General features: G+C 42.4%; 4 protein-coding genes across 4 annotated transcripts; 2 read left to right on the top strand and 2 right to left on the bottom strand.

The window, feature by feature from the left end:
- Positions 1-502: 502 nt before the first annotated feature.
- Positions 503-1457, bottom strand: LOC108653203 (kunitz-type serine protease inhibitor bitisilin-1). The gene has a single exon (XM_018103561.3). The coding sequence runs from the start codon at positions 1272-1274 to the stop codon at positions 921-923; it is 354 nt and encodes a 117-aa protein (XP_017959050.1). The 5' UTR covers positions 1275-1457; the 3' UTR covers positions 503-920.
- Positions 1458-9725: 8268 nt separating this feature from the next.
- LOC108652702 (uncharacterized) lies at positions 9726-15199 on the top strand. Its single transcript, XM_089261519.1, has 2 exons — positions 9726-13873; positions 14285-15199. The coding sequence occupies exons 1-2, from the start codon at positions 9756-9758 to the stop codon at positions 15087-15089; spliced, it is 4923 nt and encodes a 1640-aa protein (XP_089117645.1). The 5' UTR covers positions 9726-9755; the 3' UTR covers positions 15090-15199.
- A 217-nt stretch (positions 15200-15416) lies between these two features.
- Positions 15417-16299, bottom strand: AttC (Attacin-C). Its single transcript, XM_018106998.2, has 2 exons — positions 15916-16299; positions 15417-15851 (listed from the first exon to the last, which is right to left on the bottom strand). The coding sequence occupies exons 1-2, from the start codon at positions 16245-16247 to the stop codon at positions 15452-15454; spliced, it is 732 nt and encodes a 243-aa protein (XP_017962487.1). The 5' UTR covers positions 16248-16299; the 3' UTR covers positions 15417-15451.
- A 320-nt stretch (positions 16300-16619) lies between these two features.
- Positions 16620-20154, top strand: LOC108652701 (uncharacterized). The gene has a single exon (XM_089261717.1). The coding sequence runs from the start codon at positions 16782-16784 to the stop codon at positions 19854-19856; it is 3075 nt and encodes a 1024-aa protein (XP_089117843.1). The 5' UTR covers positions 16620-16781; the 3' UTR covers positions 19857-20154.
- The last annotated feature ends 5901 nt before the right edge of the window (positions 20155-26055 follow it).

Raw genomic sequence — 26055 nt, 5'->3', positions numbered from 1 at the left:
ATATTTTAACATTTGTATAACATGATGCTGTGCATAAGAAATATTAAGATAGATGAAAGAAATCAAGTATAACAGATGAAAGATTTGTAGAACACATTAAAAAGCCTTCATGCATATGAGAAGTGAAACATAGCGATATATATGAACGACTTGTAGAACATAAAAAAAATATATAGAAATGTCCTGAAATGTATAACAAATCGATAACTGCATATAAAACACATTACTACAAGCAATTATAACAGATAAAATACATGTGTAAACGTTTATTTGACTGATCATGCTATCAACGAATGTAAACCAGTTCATAAACATGCCTATAACTCATTAATACAGATGAAATTTACAAAGTATAACAAATGATAGATTTGTATAACACAATCAAAACTGTGCATTCCATCCAGGAATGCAACCGAGTACCTAATGCAGCCAGTAAATATAACAGCCAAGGATCAGCTTTATCTTAGATCGAAGAAAGATATGGAGAAAACAGAAATTTCAGTTAAAATTGAAGATTTGGTTTTATTCTTTATTTCATCATGAATAATTATCACAATATCTTAAGAGCTAGAGCAAAGTGTTGAACACCCGCTGTTGTTTACAATTAATTTTGGCTTAAAACAAAAATTTCGAAATGATGAATGAAGTGACTTACAATTATACATATTTTAAAGCAAAAACAAAAAAATTGAAGAAAATGTATAAATATAAAAGAGAAATATTGAAAGAAAGTTACTTGATGGGATGTATGGGTGTGTATGTGTGTGTGGATGTAGAGGAGTGTGCGAGTGTGTGTTAAATTAAATGCTGCCTTTGATTCGAGAACGAAAAGCAAAGGGAAGCGCCTTTGGCAACGCCTGCCAACCGGATACAGAAATACCGATCAGCCGTACTTCTTCACTTGCTCCTCCAATCACCGTCTACATGCCCTCACAGGTGGCCATGCAGGTCTTGTAGCTGGGGAAGTTGTTCTCGTTGCCATCGCAGCCACCGAACTTGAACTCCACACACTTCTTCTGCTCCGGATCGTAGCGCCAGCGCGGTATCAGAGCACGGCAAACGCCCTTGCGAGCGGGCATCATGCAGAACTGTTCCGGATGCGTATTGCGGCCCGTATTGGCGACATCGTCCAGCGAGATGGCATCAAAGAAATCGCTAACATCATCGTACAGATCCATGGGCCGTGCCTGGCAGCAGGCAACGAACACCAGCAGGAGCAGGAGCACCGACAGAGCTCCTCCGGCGATCTTCATTTGAGTTGAGGCACGATGCATTCTGCTTGGACTTGCAACACTTTGGCACTTTGCACACGCGTAGATGGATGGCTTGATGGATGTCTTTATATAGTCGTTGTAGTAGCACTCTGAGCACTTGTCGTGCAGCTTTCGTTCACTTGTTGTTGGGGCTCTTCACTTGATGACTTGCGGCTTGCGACTGATTGCATTAAGCGCTCCGCATTTGGTTTTATACCGGGAACGTGACGTGACTCGTGGCTCGCAGACGTAGACGCAGACGCAGACGCCGACAGCGACGGCGACGCTCGATCAGCAGCAATCGAGTTGCTTTTCGCATAAATTCGCATAGCGTGGCTTATGCTCTTTTAGCCAAGCTCTTAAAAGTTGGTCAAACGAGTGACTGGTGTTGCCACATCAGCGGAAATTCGGTCGAACAAAACGATGAAAAATATTTATTGGTGAACTTTATTTTTTTATTGATTGGATATCGTAATATAATATTGAAAGTTGTATCTATAAGTTTTTACATGCATTTTCCGCAATAAAATGAATTTTCCTCAATAAAAAATAAAAACATAAAAACAAAATAAATAAAACTTTTGAACCCACAATAAACCTTTTTTTTTTTTTTTTATTAATAGAAAACATATATTTATTGCCAAATAAAATTACTATAAAAAGGTAGGCAAAATATAAAAGAAAAATATATACTTTAGAACATTTATATATACATATTTTAAAAATCCTATTTTGGCAATTCTATAATTTGCATTTCAATAATATAAGCTTATAAATAATTTATATGAATATACAAAATAATTAACAATGATAAAACATAAAATGGAAATAAATCCTAGACAGAACTTTACTGACGCCCATAGTAAATAATCATGACTCTACCCAGAGTGTTTTCCCCACAGTCCCTTAGATAAGTCGGAACCACTTGCCGTGCTCAAAATATTACTTGGATAATAAAATAAACAATTTTAGTGCTTGTTGACTCATTTGAGAATTGTCTGTCTGTCTGTCTGGCAGACGTGAGATGAAGATGGTCGAGCTTGGGTAGCTGGCAGATGAGAAGATGGAAGATGGAAGATGCAAGCTGTAGCTGGATAGCTGGCAAATGCGAGCAGCAGAAAGCAACAGTCAGCGCCCAGTGGCATTAATTTGTGCAATTGCCTCAGATGCTCAACGCGCACGCGAGCGTCAAGGTAACGCATAAAGGTGGAGCTCGATGAGGATGAACTGAAGTGAGGTGAGGTGAGGTGAGGTGAGCTGAGGTGAGGCGGTGTGACCAGGCAGAAGAGCGCTGCTACCGTGTTGCGTCTGTGTTTGCTTTTGTGGCCATGATAAAAATTGCATGAGCTTGCACTTGGCATTTTATGCCGGTTGCAACTTGGCCCGACGTTCAACGTTTGCCTCAGACGTTCCCCAGTTGCAGTCAAATTTTCATTTTTCCGCTCACGTATTTCGATTAAATTCTCATTTTGGTCATAATTTTGCCGTTTTTACGTTTGCCCTGCCATTAAATTGCAACTTTTCCAACACTGCCAGCCAGCCAGCCAACCAGCCTCTCTTCGTCTCTTTCTCTCTCGCTCTTCTACTCCTTTCCAGTCAGCTCTGACTCTTTAGCACTTGCTAGCTTGGGCGTTCTTTATGTGCGTATTGAAATCATCAAGTTAGACAAAGTACATTTGGTAAATTAAAAGTTTCGTTTGCCTGTTAACTTGGCTAAGATACGCCTGACTAGACATGGGCCTGTGGGCGTGTATTATATCCGTTCGATTGTTGCGTTTGTTGTTGTTGCCGCTGCACACATAAATCAATTTGGTTTGCGCGACATTTCTTGCTGGTTAGTTGGCAAGTTTTATGATTGCCGCATAAATCCGTTAACAAAGCCCAAAGCACCTGATACCCACCTGTGGTGCAGCAGCAGCAGCAGCAGCAGCAGCAACGAGTGGTGAATAGTGAGGGCTGCAGGCGGGGCGGGATTGTTGCCTGCCCGTGTTTGGACTAATTTTCCTTCGGCACGCACACATTGGCACGTCACATTGGCAAATTCCCCATGAGTATTGAACAGTTAGTTGGCAGGCACTGATACGGGGCCAAGAAAGGCAGCTGGAACTGGAAGGGGAGCTGGCGGTACTGGAAAAGCAGCTGTAACTGCAGCAGTCACTGCGAAAGCTTAGCAATAAAGTTTTGTTATGTGAGCGTAATAAATTGAAAAATAGTGCGCCCAACTGTACAGTTACTCACACACACACATACACACTCATATATATTCCTCCACTTGTGCACTCAACTGTTGCTCATCTGCGGGCACAGCTTTGCCGTTGCTGAATGCAAATTTAGCCAAATTTAGCTATAAGCAAGCCTTTTTAGCTGCAGCCTAAAAGTATGTATTCGTACAGGCAATTGAATTTGATTTGGTATATACACACACTTACACGAATAATGCATTAAAAACACAAAGATTTCCATAAGAGATAACACTGGTAGCGCTTAATTACGTAGCTAAAGAGCGGTCAATTATTTATGCCTTCACTGTAGTCAGCTTACTCTCATCGATCCCGCTGACTTGCTGCCCTTCTTTTATAGGCTGCAGGCAGAAGTGAGAGAGAGAGCTATTACGTTGAGTTGAGTAGCCAAATGAGAGCGTTTAGGCAAATGGCGCCGTTGGAAATGGTGTGTAGCGAAGAAGTCCAAGCTCTCTTTGTTGTTGGTGTAGGTGCTTAGAGCATAAGCAACGCAAATGGGAATAATTAGTCAGTGAGCGGCTGCGCTGCAGATCGTCAAAAGTTTTGTTTGTTAAGTTAAAGCAATTAGTTTTTAATGTGTTTAACGAGTGCTATAAGTTCAATAAAATGTTGTGTGTGCATTTTTGTCATATTTTTGCTCTTATTTGTTTTATTTTATTTTATTTATTTATTTTTTTTTTTTTTTTTGTGAGAACTGAAATTGCAAATGCAATCCACTTCCAATGGAAAAGTGTTGGAGTGAGAGTGAATGAGACAGAAATGGAGTTGCTGCTTGCTCAAGGTATGTATGTGCTCTCTTATAAATACATGTAGATAAATATAAATGTATGTATATATGTATGTGTGTTTGTAATATATTTCAATTTAGTTTTGTTTACAGCTGATATTTGTTATTTCATTGAAAATCTAAAAGGAAGTTTATTTAAATGCAAATAGAAACATATTTGACTAAATATAATTAAATAAATTCTCAGCTTATGCAATTATCTAGCTGCAAAATGCATCTCCTGCCGCACAGCATGTAAAATGCAATGCCAATAAAATCACTTGCACAGCGTAGCATGGTATAAGCCATATATTGATATAAATTTTATCGCCGCAATGTAATTAAATTACTTAGCTTCCGTGCACGAGCGAGTACAAAATGCAGTGTGCAAATCCTTTTAAAAGGCCATAAATGCTGCATATCAGCGAGCAGTCCCGAAGGGGTGGTAGTGAGAGGTGGGTAGAGAGAGGGTATTATCTGTGGCCCTTCTTCCCATGGGAGAACAGTGGGCATATTTGCTGGCAAAGCCACCGCAATAACCGCTGTCAATATGCGGATTAACGCATCAATTACATGACCAGGCCGGGTCCGTCGTTGCAGACGCCGTGCAGGATATCGTGTTTATTAAATTGCTGTATGAGTATGTGTGCGTGTGTGTGTGTGTGTGTGTGCACAGACTGTTGCATGAGTGGCGCGTCAGCCGGCAAAAATGTCATTTGCGCAATAATTTAATTAATTGCAAATTGTGCAATCAGGCTGGCTGCCTGCCTGCCGTTCGCAGAGCCAAAAATGAAAATGGAAAAAACAAAATTAAAACAATTTGAATTCCATTTGGGGCAGCTGACATTGCTCTAAGCCCATTTACATTTATGATGGCTCCCACTTTTGGCCAGGTCAGTGGCAACTAAATTAATTCGATAATTGACTTCCACTCTTTTGACTGCTTCTCCAATTTTTTCTGCTTTCCTTCTTTTTTTTTTATATCACTATTTTCTACTCTAAAGCTGGTTCCTTTCTGGTCCTTTTGGCTCGTTTATTTTTTATGTGTACGTTGCCGCACAGAGAAAACATAAAAACGTCTGTTGCGTGTTGCATATGGAAAATTGCCAGAAAACGCGACAAGCGAGCTGAAGGGAGAAAGGGGGAGCGATGGGGGTCCAAAAGAAGTCGCAAAAGGAAATGTAGCAAGTCGTAATGGCCCGGACAGCAGCCCAAATAAAAAAGAAGAAGAAGTAAAAACACAGGCATAAGAATCCAGGCGAAAAAAAAAAAAATATATATATATACGGAAATTCAGTTCGCATTTGGCTTGGGAGTTTTAATAGTTGGGCAAGTGCATGTGATTGCTTTATGGGATTTGGATGAACTTGGCGGCACGTGCTGCTTGGCATTTAGTTAATTATCGCAAATTAGCCAGCCATTGCGGCGCAAATTGATTGCCTGCTTAAGTATTCCTAATTGGAGCGAAAACACATTAATTCCCAAGTACTTTAAATAGTTGTAAGCGTTTGCCAGGCGACAAATAGGAGGAGAGCAATATTGTGCATGTAAATGAAGAAATATATCAGCAAGGAAATAAATAATATTTAATATAAAAAAAAATAATAATAATATAAAATGAGTTTAAATATATTTTACTAAAAAATTATTTAAATATTTTATCAAAATAAATTCTAGAAAATTAATTTAAATTCAAATTAAGTTTTTCTTTATGTCTGCAGCTCTCAGCTCTCTATAATAAAAATTAAAAATAATAATAATAATATAAAATGAGTTTAAATATAATTTACTAAAAAATTATTTCAATATTTTATCAAAATAAATTCTAGAAAATGAATGTAAATTCAAATTAAGTTTTTCTTTGTGTCTGCAGCTCTCAGCTCTCTATAATAAAAATTAAAAATAATAATAATAATATAAAATGAGTTTAAATATATTTTACCAAAAAATTATTTAAATATTTTATTAAAATAAATTCTAGAAAATGAATGTAAATTCAAATTGAGTTTTTCTTTGTGTCTGCAGCTCTCAGCTCTCGATTCTCAACTGTTTCATGCTCTCTGCTCAATTCTCAATTCTCTATAGAATGCAGATGCTTCTTGCTAGTTCTCATGTTTATTTAATTTGATCAATTGGCGCAGCGTGTCACATAAATTTGTTCAATTTTAAGAATGCACAAAAGACACTAAATTTGTCGGTTGTTTGTCGACAAAGGCTGGCCGGTTGGCAGGCGGACAAAACTGGTCTGCTTCGGTGGCAAATCGTGGAGGACACCTGCGAACAGGACTGGGCGACTGACCTGCCCACGTAGCCCATACGTCTCAACACCTTGGCAAATGAAAAGAAATTGCCAAAGACGTCGATAGGTATTGTATGGCCGAAATGGGCAGCTGCAATAGTAGAAGCAGCCGTAGCAGCAGCAGCAGCAGCCGCATTTCTTTATATTTATTTTTCAGCTTTTCTTTTTGATAGATTTTTTTTTCCTTTTTTTGCTATATGCAACAATTTCCCTGTTGTGCAGCACGTGAGCCGCATTCACATGGCAGCCTTCAACTGACAACATACTTCAATGCAATTGCATTTAAATCAGTTGGCGAGGGAGTGAAAGGGACAGCGCGGCAGAGAGAGAGAGAGAGACAGTGAGAGACTAGATGTGTGTTTGGCTGAGGTCCTTTCGTGTGTTGCCGCCGTTTGCGCTGCGCTCATAAATTATGCAAAATTTTTTGGAGTCAACAGCACATATGCATGCATGTGTGTGTGTGTGTGTGTGTGTGTGTGTGTGTGTGTGTTGGCTTGTTTGTGCTTGTGTGTGGTGTGCTCCATTTGTTCATTTCGAGACCAATAAAATGAAACATTTCTAAGTAGTAAATATGCAACCCATCGACATTTTGGACCGTTTTTGTCTGCGTCTGCGGCTCGTAAACTGTCCGAAGCGCTGACCCCGTCCGCTGCCAGTGTAAAATTTTCCATTTTCCATTTTCTATTGCGCTTAATGAATTGCTTGTGTGCGGCTCACACTGAGCCCCAAAGCATTTTGAATATGCATAAGCACAACACTTTGCCAATGCATTTAACTAAGTTTACAATTTTTTAAGCATTTTTTTTCTCTGTATTTTTTTTTTGGGATTTTTCTCAACGCCCGCAGCGGAAAATGCAACACAAAAGTTTTGTTTTTTGCTGTAACATAATATTTTACTCAAAGCTTGCAAGAATATAGAAAAAATATGTTTTGGACGCAGCCCAAAAAAAAAAAAAAAAATCAGAAAAAACCTGCTACAGCTGAATGAGAGTGAGATAGAGATAGATGGCAGAGTGAGTTAGCTGCTGAAGTAAGAATAGAAAAACAAACGAAATGGCTCGTGCCATGTCATGTTTTTTGATGCACGCTGCCACGCTGCCGTTGCCACTGCTGCCAACAGTCCGGCATGAAGTATCCTGTATCCAAGTATCCTTTTTCATTTTGTCATGTCGCCCGGCCAACCAATGCCACGCCGCACCGCCCACGCCTCGTGGACAAGGCAAAAGTATTGAGGCATAAGTAAAAATTGCTGTACCATTTGCTCAAAAAATTGTTGGCCGAGTCGTTGATGTGGAAACGGCAGACCAGCTCCACAAATGAACACTTCAAGCTTTAAGCCAAGACAATGGACAAACAAATAATGCAACGAAATGAAATGAAAAGCGCAAAGAAGAGAAAAAGAAGAGAATGTGTTTGAGGCATGCCACGTTGTGGCACGTGTAAATTAAAGAATTTGCTTAGAAGTCAGAAAGAGAGAGAGAGAGAGAGAGAGACAGCAAGAGAGAGAGAGAGAGAGAGAGGGAGAGAGAGAGAGAGAGAGGGAGAGAGAGTGAGGGAGGGAGAAGGAGGGAGGGAGTTTCTTGATGAATGCATTGTAGTTAGCATATGATTAATGAAGAGCTTAATTTGAAGTGACTGAAGCTACAGTCGGGGCTGTAATGCAGGAATATAATTAAAGTTGTCAAATGATTAAAAGTTAATTAGATTAAATTAATAGTAAATATTCGGAATAATTGTTTATAACTATTTGTGACTCATTCAGCATTTATATACAAAACAATAAATTAAAAAATAAATAAAAAATAAATAAATAAACTCAAAAAAATAAATAAAAACCAAAAAAAAAATATAAAAAATTAAATCGTAAATGTTAATGAAACATAGTACCTAGAAACATGGACACAGTATTACTGACAAACATGATTTTGATTAAAAAATGTTTTATTGAATATAGAACAATTTGATCATTTTTAATTTATTTAAATACAAGGTCAAGAAATATTTAAAAAAAATAAATAAATTTATTAAAATAATTGCCTATTGCTTCCATCAAAGCTTTGATAATAGCTTTGCATTATCTGTAAACATTGCGGATCTAGCATTGTAATTATTATCTGAGGCTGTGTTTGATTCTGATTCTATTCTATTTTTGCTCAAAAACTCTTTAAGGTCTTAAGCAGCTTCCATTTCGAATAGTCACCCCCTAATGCACCCCCAATGCTATATCACAATTAAATTCTCTCATATATGGCTCGAAACTTGTTTGACTTTTTGTATGCATGAAGCACTATTTAATTGAGTTTCTCTTTAGGGTATATTTACTGTAAGTGCGAACAATCTATTTAATTTGGGTTAGCTTTGTTTTATGGATTGGTGCTTCAGTCAAGCCGCAAAAACTTTTAATCAAACGTGCGCCCCCGCTAATTATATTAGTTTTAACTGTGGTTCACTCACTCATTGTGGTTGCTGCTGCTGCTGCGACTGCTGCTGTTGCTGTTGCCAGCACATTTGATAATATTCAATTATTTCGAGGCGAGAGCATTGTGCTGACTTTGGCATTGACAGAGCATGTGTGCGTGTGTGTGCGAGTGCAGCCACACACACAGACAGAGAGACAGACAGCCCAGGCGGAAATAGGAAATGTTATTGTCGTTGCGCATACGCCACGTTGCCCGCTCTCACTGCGCCCGCCCTCTCGCCCCTCGCCCCTCGCCCCCTCGCCCTTTTTGCTGATTTGCAAAAGTTTTGGCATAAAACAAAAATGTGATTTACATGGGGAAACGCAGTTAACAATGCGCTTGCCATGTATGTATGTGGGCGTGGCTGTGTGCTCCACTCTACGTGGTGTGCGCTGTATATTGGCAACAAAGAGCATTTCATGTTAAACAGCTGGCAGCGGCTGTCGGAAGCCGCCGCCGTGCAAAAAACTTGCCACAATGCGGCATGGATCCTGCTCCACTCTCTCGACACACGATGCACGACTCTTTGGGCTCTTATCAGTGGCTGTCAAAAAGTTATGCCGCCACACCCCCCGACCGCTCCACACACGACAGACAACCTGTTGCCAAGTTAATGAAAACTCAATCGCAGGCAGTTGGCGCAAAACTTTTCAATTGTATAGCATTCATATATATCTAAATATATGTATATACATATTCCCTTATATATATTTTGTAAGTTAATTATAGCTCGACACGATGATCTTTCTGCAGCTCTGGTGGACGCTGATGGTGCTGACTGGCAGCTCCCATACGGAGCCATCGAAACAGTCAGCGGCAGACGCGTGCAGCGAGGAGCTGAGCAATTTCCATGCTGCCGTAAATGAGGCGCGCGATCAGCTGCAGGAAATACACTCGAGCTATGGACAGGTGCACAACGCCGATGTGTATCGACAGCGGCGCAATAGCATCGATGAATTGCTGGCGAGCTTTGCTCAGGCAGGCGATAAGGCAGCCGCTGAGCGGAAGGATAGCAATAAGGCGAAGCCAGAGACGGCGGATGATTGGCTGCGTGACTTTGAGGCAAGCATGGCGCAGGAGCAACCAGCAGAAGCAGAACCAGCAGCAGCAGCAGACAAAGGTGCAACAGCAGCCGCAGCAGATGAAACAGCAGCAGCAGCAGCAGCAGCAGCAGCAGCAGCAGCTGATAAGGGTGCCGCAGCAGCAGAAGATGCTGCAGCAGTGAAAGCAGAACCTGCTGACAAATACCAGCGCGCCGCAGGCAAGGCCAAATCCATGGATCACATTAGCTCGTATAGCAAGGGCTTCGATCAAACCGAGGTGGGCAAGGTGAAGAAGAAGTACAAGGAGCTAACGGATGAGAATCTGCCCGTCAGCCATCTGCCGAACAAGCCGCAATTCGATTTCCTCAGCGGTGGCGCCACCGAGCTGGACATTAAGCTGCGCCACATGCAACAGCAACTGGAAAATCATGAGCTACAGCAAAGTCGAGACAGTAAAAAGGATCCCAAGCCGGACATAGAGAAGGGCCTGAAGGACTATGGCAATGATATTGTGCCCAATGGGGCCTATGAGCAGACGCTCATACGCCTACAATTTCCACGCCTCAATCCCAATAATCTGTCGCACGAGGCGAACTATAAGCTGTCCAAAATCGAGCAGGAGGCGGCCGAGCAGGCCAACAAGGTGCGTTTTCCCGCTGGGCTGAAGAAGCGCAGCTCCAATGGCGGCTTCAATCCCATGAACGAGATCAAGCTGAAGACGAGCAACAGGCTGATGCTAAAGGGCATGGGTCCCTCGCTGCCCAGCAATTCGCTCTCTGATACGCTGCGTGCGCACTATGTGAATGATATAATCACGCAGCGTGAGCTGAGAATGGAGCGCGAGCGCGAGAAGGAGCGAAAGCAGGAGCAGCAGGAGAACGAGGAGCAAGCGGGTGTCATGCGCTTGCCATATGAATCGCTCAGCTCGATCGAGGACAGCTCCATTCGTGGCCTTGGTGCTGATAGCAGAGCTAGCTCCGATTTGGATGTCTCCAGTATGCATCTGTTGGACACGCCGCAGAGCTACGACTATCGCATGCCCCACTTTGATCAGTTCCCGGCGTCAAGACAGCGCATCTTGCCCAATCTGCGGGACTATGCGCATGCGAATAGCAAACTGAATTTGGGACGGGAGGGCGAACGCTACAAGCGCCAGCCGGAGACGCAGGCGCAAGCGGAGCTCAAGTTCGCAGAAACTGAGAGCGAGGCGAGCATGGAGCAAACTGACGCGGCCTTAGGCGGTGGCAAAGGCAAGAGCAACGATAAGCTGCCAGAGGCAGAGGCCATAATGGCCAGACTCTCAGCACCGGAGCCTGCCATCGCCGATAAAGTGGAGGCCAAACTGAAGGCAACTGAGGCAAAAATGGAGAGCCAAGGCGCAGCTCAGCTCAAACCAAATCAAGAAGCTCAAATCGCAACGCTCCAAGCCGAAGCTGCTCAAACCAATAAGCAGTCCACGCATCAGGAGCAGGTCGATGCCTCAGCGGATGCTCAACAGTCGCAATCTGTGAATGAGAATGCCAAGCAGAATGAAATCAACGAAGCGCACTCACAGATGCTCTCCAAGGCAAAGTCTGTGGATGAGAAGGACAAGGAAATCATGCGGAATGAAGAGAACTCTCTGAAGACAAAGACCAAGCGCGAAGAGTTGTCGGAGCTGCATGGCATGTGCAAGACTCATCCGGATGCTGTGATCAAGCTGCTGGCGAATAAGATCTCGCAGCATGAGAAGGAGCGCGATAAACGCAATATCAAGCGGAGGAACAGGAAACGAGGGCTACGCCAAAAACCCAACCGCAACGGTGGCAAGCGACGCAGCAAGCGCTCCGTGGAGACAGAGCCACAGGCAATGCCAGAGCCACGTGCTCAGGGCGAAGAGCAATCTCAATCCGTTCTTCAATCGGAAGCAGAGTCAAAAGATCAGACAGAGACACAGGCAAAGATGCATTCCGAACTGGAGCTACAAACAGAGGGACTGCAATCTGATTCACAATCCGATTCAGAGTTACAGAGTCTATCAAACACCAAGTCGAAAAGAGAGAAAAGATCCCAGAGCTACCACGATTTGGACTCAGCCGAGGCTTATTCACAATCCCATTCAGAGGTGAAGGCTCCGTTGGATAGAGAGAAAAGATCCAGGCGCTACTCTGAAATGGAGGGACAGTCAGAGCTACAGTCGGACTCACAGCTAGACAACCAGTTGAGAGCTAAAAGAAATCATGACTCCATGTTAGAGCTACAGTCCGAGGCACAGTCAGAAGGCTTATCAGAGATTCAGTCGGACTCACAGCTAGAGTCACATGCGATTTCCAAAAGAGATAAAAAGTCGGAGCGAGATGCGGATATACAAATAGAACAGCCTTCCCATGCAGATGCACGAAATATGTTCGATTCCCGTTCGGAGCTCTTCATGTCGCCATCTCAGTCCCAGTCGGACTCACAAACCGGATCCCAATCAGACTCGGAGTATTCTCCACTAATCCAACCGAAATTGGAGTTACAGCCATGGCTAAATATAATGGATAGTCCATCGAAAGCCTTAGATGACTTCGAGGATCACAATGGCAATCGTTTGCATTACGGAAACCTGGGCAACGATCTGTATCTGGATGCAGCTAAGATTGCGGAGGACAATGGTGACGATGATCTGGCCTATGAGAGATCCCGGTTGTCCAGTTTCAAGGGCGATGACCTGACACAGGATTCGGGCGCAGTGGACACCAATATCTTCACCAATCCACGCTACCAGGTGCCCATGATGAGTCAGCGTTGCAGCAATCCACAGCCCTTCCAGTATATGCAACCCTTTGAGTCATATATGCCGCCACAGCAGCAGCAACAGTTGTATCCACAGCAGCTGCAACAGTTGCAGCAGTGCCAGCCGCAAGTGGTGCAGCGACAACAGCCGCAGCTGGCACAACAATTCCATAATCAGCTGCTGTCCAACAACTTGAAGTCAAATCTGAACTTTACGAATCTGTTCAATGAGCTGGTCAAGCTGCAGAAGCCGCAGCAGCAGCAGCAGATATCACAGTTGCAGCAGCAACAGTCGCAGTTGCATCAGCAGCAGCCGCAGCAGCAGCCACATCAGACAAATTTAGAATCCAATCACATGAAGCCTTTGTATGGCGTGCATCGTCACTTTGGAACGTCCGCTAATAAGGCCAACAAGCTGAATCTTATGAATGATCCGTGTGTGCCAACAAGCAAAGTAACAACCGAACCATCGACAGAGACAACAGCAACAGAGACAACAACAACAGAGACAACAACAACGACAACAACAGCAACAACGGCGGCAACAATAACAACAGTAGCAGCAGCTGCTGCTGCGGCAGCGGCATCAACTGCAGCAACAACAACAGCAGCTCCTCCTGCTGCTGCTGCTCCTGCTGCTGCTGGCAGCACCATGAATCCCGATTGTGTGCCTATTCCAACAGAGAGCACAACTTCACGCCCTCAGGCCAGCCCAGCAGCACCCGATGTCGCAGTCGACAATAATAATATCTGCAATAGGCCCGATGCCGTAAAGCTGAATGTGTCGCTGAATGCGAATGTGTGCACAGATCCGAAAACGAATCAATTCATTAGCAACGGTACGATTAGTGTGCAGCCGAGCGGTCAGCGTTTCAGTGCATCCTCACTTGTGGACGAGGACTATGTGAGTTTGGATAGAGACGAGCGCTATTCACGCGAGGCCATGGACCGGAACGAAGACGCCAAGCAGCGTCGTCAGGATCGACACAAAAAGAAAACCAAGAAAAAGGAGAAAAAGGCAAAAAAAGGTGATGCTAAAGATGATAATGTCAAGAAGTAAGTAGAAAGAGAGAGGAAGCAAGAGAGAAAAAGAGAGAGAAGAGAAAAAGAAGGAGTATAGAGAGTGAGAGAGAAGGGGGCGGGGGGAATATATAGAGAGATACATATACAGATACACATATAGATATAGATACACATACAGACACAACTTATAGATACAAATACAGATAGAGATATAGACAGAGATGCAGATACATAGATACAGATACATTGATACAGATATATAGATACAGATATCTAGATACCGATGCATTGATATAGATACATAGATACACATACATCGGTACAGATACAGATAAATAGATACAGATACATTGATCAAGATTCATAGATACTAATAAATAGATTCAGATGCATAGATAGAGATAGAGATAGAGATAAAGAGTAACGTTTCCACAACATCTTCAGCAACTCAAACTCTACTTTGAGCTCTCCGAGCAACTCTTCGGGCATACACGTGGATGTGAATGAGCCGTATAGCGAGCACTACGGCAAGCTCGTCTCTGGCAAGTTGTCCGATGATATAGTCCATACTGTCTTCGATATGGTCAGCAATGATCCGAGCATGGATTCATTGGTGGCAGTGCTGGCCAAGAATCGTAAATGCGCTGTGAAGGCGCCCAAGAATTTCTATCAGATACGCAACAATCTGAATGAGAAGCAACTGCAGGAGACGGAGTATATGGTGCGTCGCACTATGGAGACGATAAGCGATCTAATTGATAAGCAAATGCAAATAAAGAACTGCATGCCATTGCGTCCCGATCTGGTGGAGTTCTACAATCTGATCATGAAAAATATGGCCGAGCAGCAAAAGACGCGCGATAAACGTGAGGCGAATCTGCGACTGCTTGCCCAAAGCAACGAGCAGGCGGAGCACATTTTGGAGCCAGCGAACATTGAGCAAAAGTCACGCACTGTCAAGAAGCTGCTGCGAGAGTTCGAGCAGCTGCCTCTCGAGCAGCAGAGGCAGGCGGCCGATGTGCGGGATGAGCTGCTCCTGGATCTCATCTATTTGCGTAAAATGTCCGATACGCTGGAGCGGAAGCAGCGCGAAGCTCAGCTGGACGGGCTGCTGCACAAGGCCATCGCTACGGAGGACGCGGAGACAATACACCCGGAGTTCACGCCACGCTTCATCAAGCTGTTCAAGACAGCAGAGATCTTCAAGGAGGTGGGCGAGCAGCAGGCCAGGTCTTTTGTAGGTCTTTGAGAGGGAGCTGGGTTCAGGTATCTAAAGGAAATATATGTATGTCTTTTGTTGTGAGGTTATTAAATTTTGTTTTTAAAATAAATCAAATTATGTTTAAGGAAATTGAATAATATGAGATTTACTTCAAATATAAAATTTTAAATAATATAAAAAAATATATTAATTAAAAAATAAAATAAAAATTAATTTTAAATACATTTTTAATTTTTTTTAAATTTTTTTTATATATATATATATATTATTATTATTTTTTTTATAAATATAACATACAAATTTTCTGTTCGAAGCAAGCAAAATATAAATTCAGGCCAATTATTAAAAAGAAAATTAATTAATATCTAACGAATTCCCATCAGCTCTGCCTAGCCAAAGTAATGCGAGAGACCCAGGTTGGCTCCAAAGTCTTTTTGGCCGCTCAGCGGTCCGCTCATCCACTTGGAAGATGTGCTGCTGAGATCGAGGCGTGTGCTGCGGTCCTGCGACTGCCAGAGATTCGCGCGTCCGCCCAGCTCCAGCTGCTTGCCCAAGCCGGGAATGTTGCTGTGCGTCAGACTGGCGCCATGTCCACTGATGTGCGAGTAGTCCAGGCCAGCGCCATTGCGTTCGAACTTAAGGCCATTGGCCAATTGGTTCTGGGAGGCGAAAGCCTTCGCGTCCAAATTGTGAACGCCATTGTTGAATAGATTCGCTGTGGCCGTCTGCTGGAAGCTGTCACGCACGCCGGGCGTGTGGGTCTTGGTCAGGTCCAAGCCGAGGCCGTTGCTGTGGCAGAGATTGTTCAAGGATTAGAATTGGGCTGCTGGCCGTGATTAATTGGTGAACATACTTGTTGTAGGCCAAGGAGGCGCCGCTTGTCACGGGCTTGGTGACGGGTCCGCCGGTTTGTGTGTTGCCCGCGGCAAATACCTGTCCGATTACATTGTGCTCCGGCGTGCCTATGGCCTTGCTTAGATCCAGGCGTGCATCGGCGCCGCCAGCGGGATTTGAAACCAGCGAACCGCCTAGCACCTGGCGACGTGCACGCAAAATCGGTGCAGGAGTCGGCGGTGGGGGATAGTAGACCAGACGCTGGACATGCGGCTGCTGTGGCAATGCAGCGGCATAAACGCCCAACAGTCCCAGGCTGAGAATGAGACAGATTCCGAACATTTGGCTCATGTTTAATTGTTGTTGTAGTGTTGATTGCGTCAAGCTGCTGCTGTTGATTGTGAGCCTCACCTGGCTTTTATATACGTTTTATAGTGGGCTGGCGCAGCGAGCTGAGATGAGATGAGATGATTGATGCTGTAATTGTGCTTCCCTATCGCATGTGATTTACATTGTGTGAACTTTTCTAGCGTCGCCCTTGCTGATAAGGCGATAGGTGTAGCTGCCTTTCACTGTTACCCGGAATACCCGTTTGCTTGAGTCGGTGATTTACCTAGGCAGAAGAGTGCAGCTTGACCCAATGACTCGATTTTATGGAATGCTTAAGAATGAGTTAAGAACTAAGAATCAAAGTACTAAGAATAAACATAGCAAAGTTGATTGTGATATAGCCCCATTTACTTGAGATATTTTAATCAAATTTTATACACATTTTCTTTTAATTACATAAATTTATTTCAAATAAACTCTAAAATTAATGCCTGAGCACAAAATTATTAAGCTGGAAATCTTCAATTGAAAGCAAAGTCTTCAAGCCATTTGAAAATGTCTCTGCTGGCGAATCGCTGGGTGCAGCTGATGCACATCAAGAAGCAGATTCATCACAAGAACAAGGAGCTCCAGAAATACAAATGGCTGGCACGCAAGCGCTTGAAGGCGTTACGTCAAATACGTAAGCAGCTGGCCGGAGCTGTCAATCAACTTTTGGTCGACTATTGCAATAGACGGAAATTGTCATCCAGGGCACAGGCGAGGGCACAGGTCGCCCGGCTGTTGTTCATTTACCAAAGTTCGCTGATCAAGTGGAAAAAGAAGAACAAATTGCAGCAGAAGAAAATTAGGGAATTGCGCGCTCAGGACGATGAAGTAAATGAGAGTTTGCGAATTGTGCGCAATCGATTGAGAATGAATCCAAGACGCAAATGGATTATTGCCAAAAGTCTGCGCAGACTTCGCAAGCCGAGCAATATGCGCTATTTATATGGCAATGCTGACGTAGAGATTGATCCAGAACTTTTCAAGAGCTTGCTAACGGAATTGAATTTCGTTGAAAGGTATCTAAAAGATCGGAAACAAAAGAAAATACGCCATGACGATGATAATTTAATTAATATATCTACATTCATGACGTCGGAGGTCTTGCGGAAGCATGTGAAGAAACAGAAACAGCAGAAAAATCAAAACGTAGTCGAAGATGAGCAAGAGAAAACGTTAAGTTCAAAGAAAATCCGATCCAAGTTCGGTAAAGAATTGGCATATAAAACACTCCAGGAAATTGAATCAAGTGTAAATAGTATTATTGGAAAAAAAAAAACAAAGGTCAACGCGAAGCAAATGATGGACATGTTAATAAAAGCCAATGAACAGAATCTGAAAATAGAGCAGGAGAGTGAAATGGACAACGGGAGTGAAATACATAATTTGCCGCCACGCCTCGAAGTTCCGAAAGATGCCAGTAAGTTCAAGAAAGGTAAAAAAAAACAACAACTGAAGCCCAGACATACAGAAGAGCCCAAACAGGTTGATGTGATAGATAGAAGATTTCTACCGAAGGTCATATATAAGCGACCCAGCTATCGGAAATCCAATCGAGTTCCCATTCAGGAAGAGTTACCACAGTTAAAGCCGAGTGTAGTGGAAAATATCAAACCAATACGAACACCTTCTTTTTCGAGCACGAAAAAGCCGGCAAAGAGGAAGAGTTCGCATAAGGAGAGAAAATTATCTGGGGAACTTGAAAATGCAAATCCGCCCAATGAGACCGAATCGATGATCGAACTAAACGCACTAGCCGCACACAAATTTAAGGACTTGTATCAGGGTATCGAAGATTTGAAACTGAAACGAAATGATGACAGTTCGAGCACCAGATCATATCAAAGTCAAAGGGAAAGCAAATCGCTGATGTCCTATATTAATAAACGAAAAAGAGATTCCCGTTTGAGCGGCAATGAGCCACAGGAGAAGCGAAAGAGTCACCAATCTAACGAAGATCAAAAGGTGGGCGAGCTGCAGCTGAAGCAACAGAAAACCTATCTGCAACAAGTGCAACACATAAAGGCATTAAAAAATCTAAAGCACCTGTCAAGCCATCAGCAACGCCAGCTGCGACAGCTACAGCAACAAGTCAAAAAGCAGATGTCACAGCAAAAGTATATACAGCATCTGCAGCAGCTACGCAAACTGCAGCAGAAGATGCGCGATGGGAAGCCAGGAGGAGATCAATCCGATGAGGAGCTCAATGAGCTGTTGGGGGCAGGGCCATCAGAGCTGCCCCCAGAGACAACCAGTCAGCCAGGCGATTCGGTGGCAGTGAACAAGTTTGAGGATCAATTGGAGAAGGGGAAGACTGCACTGAAAATAATATTCGAGGGCCTCAGCGAGGAGGGTCAGCCGAAAGATGTTGCCGCGCTGTTGCGCAACAAATCAGTGTCCGACATCCACAGATCCGATTCATACCATGACGACTTGACTCGTGAGGTCTCATTCCACGTATCGTCCAAGCGGGCAACTGTTGGCTACGAGCTATTGGCCAAAATGGCACTGGATAATAATAGTAAAATAATGGAAGTGCAAAATGTTCTCAGGGACACAATCTCAGCGCCCAGTTTACTGGATGCGTTGGTCGATCGCCAAGCGATCATCAATACGGTGCGAAATCACGATTTGTGGAATACTCTATACGATCTGTATGCGAATTTGAAGAACGTTCAAATACCCCCGCCGGCGATTTATCAAATGATGCGCTCTCAGTATTTGAAATACATTGGCGAAATCGCCAACGAAGCGATACAGAATGGAGCGAAGATCATCAAACGTAAGCTCACGGCAAGCAAATCGGATATGCGCCAGAGGGGGTACAGCGATTCGCAGGAGGATCTCATGTCGTATTTGCAGGCACCGAACGAACGGAAGAGTGCCATGTCCTATTCATCGATGGAATACGATCGAGTCTCTGGGGACTCAACAATGTACCGGGATCTGAGGCGCATGGACGATCGCTATTCGGTGCTTGTGATCCAGAGCATCCTGAGTGCACATTCCAAGTACTTTGAGCATCTGGCTGCCATGGAGCAAGCGTCCGATGCCATCCAGAAGGTGCAACAGCAGATGCAAGAGCCGAAGAAGGCCAAGCCCGTTCAGCCAGCCCCGGCGAAGCAGGAGAAGAAGCGGCCAGCGTCGTGCCTCACGCGCTTGTTCTACGAGCCGCGTCGCACCTGCCGGCAGCGCCAGGCGGACGAGGAGCGCACGCCATGCGAGTGCCCGTCGGAGGCCAAGCTGGATGTGTGCATTAAGTGCGGCGCCGAATTGACGACGCTGCCAGAGAGCGAGCCATCATCGAGTCGCGCTGATCTCGGCCTGCCGGACGATGTCCTCACTGCCTGCATGCACAATCCAGAGGTGTTGCGGGCCACCGCAAATATTTGCGAGCGCTGCAGCTTTGTGCACAAGCCGAACGCGTTGTGCCCCAGCTTCAAGGCTGCGGGCGATGGCGCCACCAGGCTGCAGCAGCAGTTGCATCTTATCAAGCACCATGCCAGCAGCAATCGCCAGCATTTGGAAGGATGCAGCTGCTGCTGCTGCTGCCAGCCGGCCGCCAGCGCCCAGCTAAACGCCTAAAGTGTTGCAACCGGCTACAGTTTATGTGGCTGGCTGCCGCAGCTCGTGGCAAATGAAACATTTTGTTTAAGTGCAAAATAAATTCAAGTAATGAGTTTGCAGCGTTTATAGTGAGTACGTTGCACATACGCAGCGTTGGTCGGGGTGTTAAATGTTCGCCAAGTTTCATAAAATATGCAAAAAGCCAACACACACACATACATATATGCTTGTGCATGTGTACATGTGCATTCACATTGCGCGAAGCTGGCTGGCTTTTAATACACTCTCCTTTTGGCGAATATTTTGCTTCACTCCACGTTCGTTCCGTTTTTTTTTTTTTTTTTTTGGGCCAAGTTTTTAAGTCAAGCGGCTGTAATGGAATTTTATTGCAGCACTCGCATTCTGTTTGCGCAGGCGAAACATGTACCAGACATTTTCATAAACGTTCCTAACCAAATGCAAAAGCGCGCGCCGCGCTGACACGAGGAAATGAAAATAGTCGGAGCGAATCTTAAGCCAAGTTAAGATTTGTCTTTAAGTTCGTGCCTTAAGTGAAACTTGTCGAAGCCGCAAGCAAACGCAATAAGGCTGCTGTAAATTGATGCCAGCGATCAATCATTTGCTTCGTTGCGAATGCGCCAGCACTTTCCATTTTGGGCCAGCTAGCTCGTTGGACAGTTTGAGTGCCGCTTTCCTACCAGGAAGCAGCCATCGCTGCAGCCTTCTCTGCCTCCTGCCCCTGCCCCTGTTCCTCGTTCCTGCCTTTTGGGCCAGCACATTTGGCGACGGCGTCCAGTCAACGCGTAAGCTGAGACGTTTTCATTTGCATTTAGTGCCACAAAAGCAGCACTAAATTGAGTGATTCGAATGCGGGCGGTGGACTGCGAGATATCCTGGAAATTAATAATGAATTTGTAGATATTGGAAATGTAAAATGTAATATAATATATAAATAATGTAATAAAAATAACTAATACAACATTAGATAAAACTAAAAATATAAACTAGGTATAAGCTAAACTCAATCAAAAAATATTCAAAATTTTAAAAATTAATCAAATTTCAGGCAGTTTATATCTAGAGGTAATAGATATCTTATCGCTTTATTAACTTGTATATGCTACATATATGGACTACATAATTACATAGAGACTGCTGCTAATATTTAATATATTTATTCTTATTCTGTTCTATAGATTCTACAAACCGTAAAAAAATTATTGGAATTATTTCAACATAGTAGAATCCGATTTATAATCAACTCCGTTTATAGCGTCCTTACGGATATTGGGAGGAAGGTTTTAGTTCTAGTTATATGAGCAAATTTGGATGGTTAACGTGTCTTTTGGATATTACGGCGTTCCTTGTCGCTATAATCGAATATATACGATGACTTTACTTGCTCAGTGTATATAAAAGTTTTCGTTCAATATTTTCGACAAATATTAAAATGTCCGCTTCCCTTGTTTCACTCGACTAGCAACGCCTTTTTAAGCAACTCTTTCTCTCTGTCATTCCTTCAACTGGGTATACACGTCTATATATAGGGAATGCGTTGCTCATGCCCAGCGTCAAGCTGCTCAATTTGCGTTGACTGGCTGTAATATTATCTTGTTTGCTCATGACACGCGCCGCCACCCACGACAGGGCAACGCGGTCTAGGACTCGAACTCAGACTCCAACGGCGACTCAGACGGCGACTTGGACTGCGGATTGGCGTTGGAGCATGTTTGAAGCGAGAATTTGGCATTGTCCAGCCTTTGGCATTTCACTCATTTCGTGGCTGCGGCTTTTGTCATTTTTCTTCGCGCTTTTCCAATTCCATTTTCATTTTCTTGTTTTTTATCCCCCGGCTCCACTCTTCCTTGCGTTCCATAAGTCATTTGTGATTTAAGTCTTTGGCTTGTCAAAACAAATGAAATGGAGCGTTGAAATAACTGACAGCACGCAATGCCCATTGGGGGCATTCAGCTACAACTATAATAGATGAGGGGGAAAAGAGGGAGAGAGAGAGAAGCAGCAGCAGAAGCAGAAGCTGAGATAGCTTAAACTGCCAGCAGGCATTGTCCATTGCGATATTCTTGGCATTGCATTTGCAATTGGGGTAATTGCATTTTATTAGCGCTTATCGCTCTTATCGCCAACTGCCGTTGTCATTGTCATTGCGCATTGTCATGTTGTACTCGAAATTTAATTAATTTCTATTCACTGTAAACTGTCTTCTCTTCCATCTAACTCACCCTCTCTCGCTCTCTCTTTCTCTCTCTCCATGTAGCTTGTCATATTGTGCAACATATGTAAGTAGCTGCTTAATAAAGCCTCAAACATTCTACAAGAATCCATAACAAAGCAGCCAAACAATAGGGGTACTCCCACACACAGAGATTCTATTCTTAGTGGACTCAGGTGTGGGCAGTGCTCAAGTCCAAGTACCTGGCCATAAAGCACCTACAAATTACACAGCTTAGAATATGCCAAATGGCACAAACAAACGCAAAAAAATGTAGGAAAAATCTGGGAAAATGAAAACGCAAGATAAATGTGCTGGTTGAGCTCACAAAATGCTGCCAACTAATTGAATAAGTTGGCTTTTGAAACGCTTTTCATTACACATATATAAAAGAAAATTCATGCTAAGTGTCAGTTACAGTCGAGTATATATATGTATGAATATATTTCACTTAATTGTAATTTGTTTTTTTTTTTTTTTTTTCATTTGATCTATTTATTATGCGTATGGAATCTATATAAAAATTGTAAAAGTTATATCTGTTGAAATATTTTTGTTTCTAATATTTTTAATTGGATAATAAAAATAGCATTGCGAGAAAGCTTTTCAATTTCTTAACGAATAATAAATATATTTTAATATTGGAATTTATCAGGATTTAATAGAGAATGAGAAAACTTTAAAATTGTTTACAGAAAGTCATTTATTAGAATTTAAAAGAATTTTATTTGAAAATAATTTGAGCTAAAATTATTTATTGTTACCGTGAAAAGCTTAGATATGTGGATAATTGAAAAAAAAAATATATATATATATTTTTGTTTAATTTGCCGATTATCCAAACAGCTCGACAAATGTGCAAAGCACATGGAAAAAAGAGTTAAGCTTGAGGCTTCGATTACGATTAAACTTCGTTCCACTTTGATGTTAAGCCATATCATTTGGGCTGCTGATCTGTGAGGCGTTGCCTGGCTGTAGCCAGTGTTGGGCAATACTTACGATAACTGCAATTTGCACTTAACCCTTGCTGGCTAAAACTGCTTGTGGCTGCTATCTCTAGTTGGGCATTGAGCGACCCACACTAGTACAATTAAAGCGGAGCACACACAGAGAGAGATGGAGAGAGAGAGAGAGAGAGAGAGAGAGAGAGAGAGAGAGGAAGAGATACACTTAGCCTAGTAACCACTCAAACCACTCGAAAAGTTGTCCGCAAAGTGCGAATGCATAATTAATTCCAATTATGAGTTTACCCAACAACATTGGCAACATTGGCACTTGTCTTCGCACTGAACTCGAGACGATGCAAGATGCGGCAAACACACGTATGTGTGTGTGCGTGTGTGTGTGTGAGTGTGTGTGTGTGTGTAGGGGCTAGAGAGTAAAGACTTATCAGCGCATCGACAGCAGCATCAAGCCCTGAACTTTGGTGATGCTGTCAACCCTGTTGGTGCCGCACACACAGACACACACACACACACACACATGCTTGTTGCATAGTTTGAGTGAGTGCAAGTGCTTGGCATGTTTAAACACATGCTTAAGTGTCATTTAGACAGTTATCCGCCTGGCAGCCGTAGCCAGTTGCTGGCTCTGCAGCCTCAAGGTTTTGGCCCAGACAATTGATGGCTGTTTGATATAGCCGGCAAGCAGATTCTTTTTACCGTCTTTTTTTTTTTTTTTGTTTTGCTTTCTTTGCTGTAATTACAAAAAATGCTAAAAAATTGCAATATCAATAACATTTAATGTGCCCCGCTTTATGGAGGTTTTCTCGTCCTCTGCTAATTTTTCGGGTATGGGTGGAAAGTGCTGTTGTGTCTGAGTGTTGGCAGCCTTCAAAGCAGCAGCAACAGCAGCAACGGCAGCCTTTACTTTAAACGGAAATGCATTTCGTTGTTGTTCTTTTTGGAGAGCATTTGCAGTCGCATTCGCGTCGCGTCTGCCAGCATATCTCAAGTGTTTTAATGGATTTTTAGCCACATGCATAGAAGCTGTTCATTTAGCCAGGCAACCCTCTTTGCCGCTGGCTCGTACCCTCTATCGAAATGCCACGCCTTGAACTTTAGCCCACAATTCGATTTGAAGAAATGTCAAGTTTGCCATTGTCCCTGGGCTCGACGCTCTGATATCTACACATGCAACGCATCAATCATGCGTAAGACACCCGACACAGCCAGGACAATCGCGTACATAGCCTTAAGCCAAGGAAATATAAGACGACGAAGAAGCAAAACCTTGGCCAATCCAAAACGAAGTTCAGTTCATAAAAAGATAATAAGCCTTAAGCTTACCCGCATGCCACTCAAACTTAAGGCCACAACAGCTGATGCCCAGCCAGAGAGTAAAGTAGAGGTAGCTCCTCTACCAGCACCATCATCAGCATCAGCAGCAGCAGCAGCCGCAGCAATCGCTGTGGGAGTCCAACAAAAGCCTATAAATTTTTAGATTATTTGCATATTGTGTCGAGCACTTGGTGCGACTCATTTAAAATGCGCTCTCTTTGGCTGTTTGAAAGAGTATATTAGTTACGCCGATTGTCTCTGCTATTGCTGTCTGGATAGATCTTTGCATACTTGGGCAATTTATAGAGAGAGTTGTGTATAGTTGTTTATCCTATATTAATATTGAAAATATATATCAGTATATGTGAAATATGAATTCTTCTTTTCTCACATAAGTAGATTTTAATATCCTCAATCCATTCTTCCCATAAAATTTAGGTACTTTTCCCTCATATAATATAGTATTTAAAAATAAATTGCAATTAAATAAATAAATAATATTACAATTTGGCTATATATGTATGCACATCTTCAAAATTATATGAAAACTGTGGTATCATAAACTTTATATAATTGTAAAAAAAATATTAACAAAAATAAAATGTCGAAGAAAATAAAACACAATAAATTAAAATTTTATCTAACAGTATAAATTAATAAATTATAATGCCAAGAAAATGATAAGGGAATTAAAAAAAAAAGTTTGTAATAAAGCTCAAATTGAAAGCAAATGTCTAAAATGTATTTCTATAATTTTGTGCTGCTTAAAAATATATATAAATGAAGAAATAACTTAAATATTTCTAAGCAGCATTAAATTTATTTAAAAAAATTTTTTTTAACGTCCAGATTGAATATAAATTAAATTTTTTATGTATAATGACTAGTTGAGCTTTTAGAATAAATATTGCTACATATATATCTATAAATGTATCTACCTATCATTAAAATATATTTCTAACCGTTAATAACAGAGTATCTATCAGTCATAACCAATTCCTTCCACCTGCTTTCCTTGTACATTTTCTCGCCTTTTTCCCTTTTTCCGCGTTTTTATAATTTTAACGCAAAGTGGCGCAAATTCAATTTGCTATTTTTGCGCTTTTCCTTTGTTTTCTTACGTGTTTGTTTTTGTTTTTATTATATGTTTGTTGTTTGTGCCGCTCAGACCAATGTAAATCAAGTGACATTAAACGCACAATGCATACAACAATAAATATATGACATCCCACCTAGGATCAGCGCAGAGGAGCAAGAGGCGGCGATTTTTTTTTAACAGACTGAGATTGAGTCAGAGATAAAGACTGAGATGGAATCGCAGTTGGAGTTGGGGCACAATTACTATACTTTTATCATCAGAATTAATATTTGCCGACATTGCAGCTGCGCATCACCAATTGAACCTGGTCTAGACTCGAAACTTGGTCTTGAGTCAGGCACGTGCGTTGCATGCAAAATAGCGAATCGGATTAGCTAGCGGGATGCACAACTTGTTGATTCAAGCTCTATTATATACTATGCGTAGTAGCAAGAGTTTTAAGTGCTTTGAAGTTGTTTATGAGTAAGTTAGTTAAATGCAGTTAAGCAATTGTTTAAAAGTAAATTAAATTATATGTAAATAGTAGGAAATATTTTCAATTAAAACAAATTTACAAATTTAAAACAATTTTATTAGGATTCGCAAAATGCTATGAACATTATATTTAGT

Source organism: Drosophila navojoa, chromosome 5 (genome assembly GCF_054131105.1).
Source record: "Drosophila navojoa isolate 15081-1374.11 chromosome 5, UAZ_NAV_1.0, whole genome shotgun sequence".
Taxonomy (NCBI): Eukaryota; Metazoa; Arthropoda; class Insecta; order Diptera; family Drosophilidae; genus Drosophila; species Drosophila navojoa.
The sequence above is the reverse complement of the archived record's forward strand: the minus strand, read 5'-3'. Positions and strand labels throughout refer to the sequence as shown.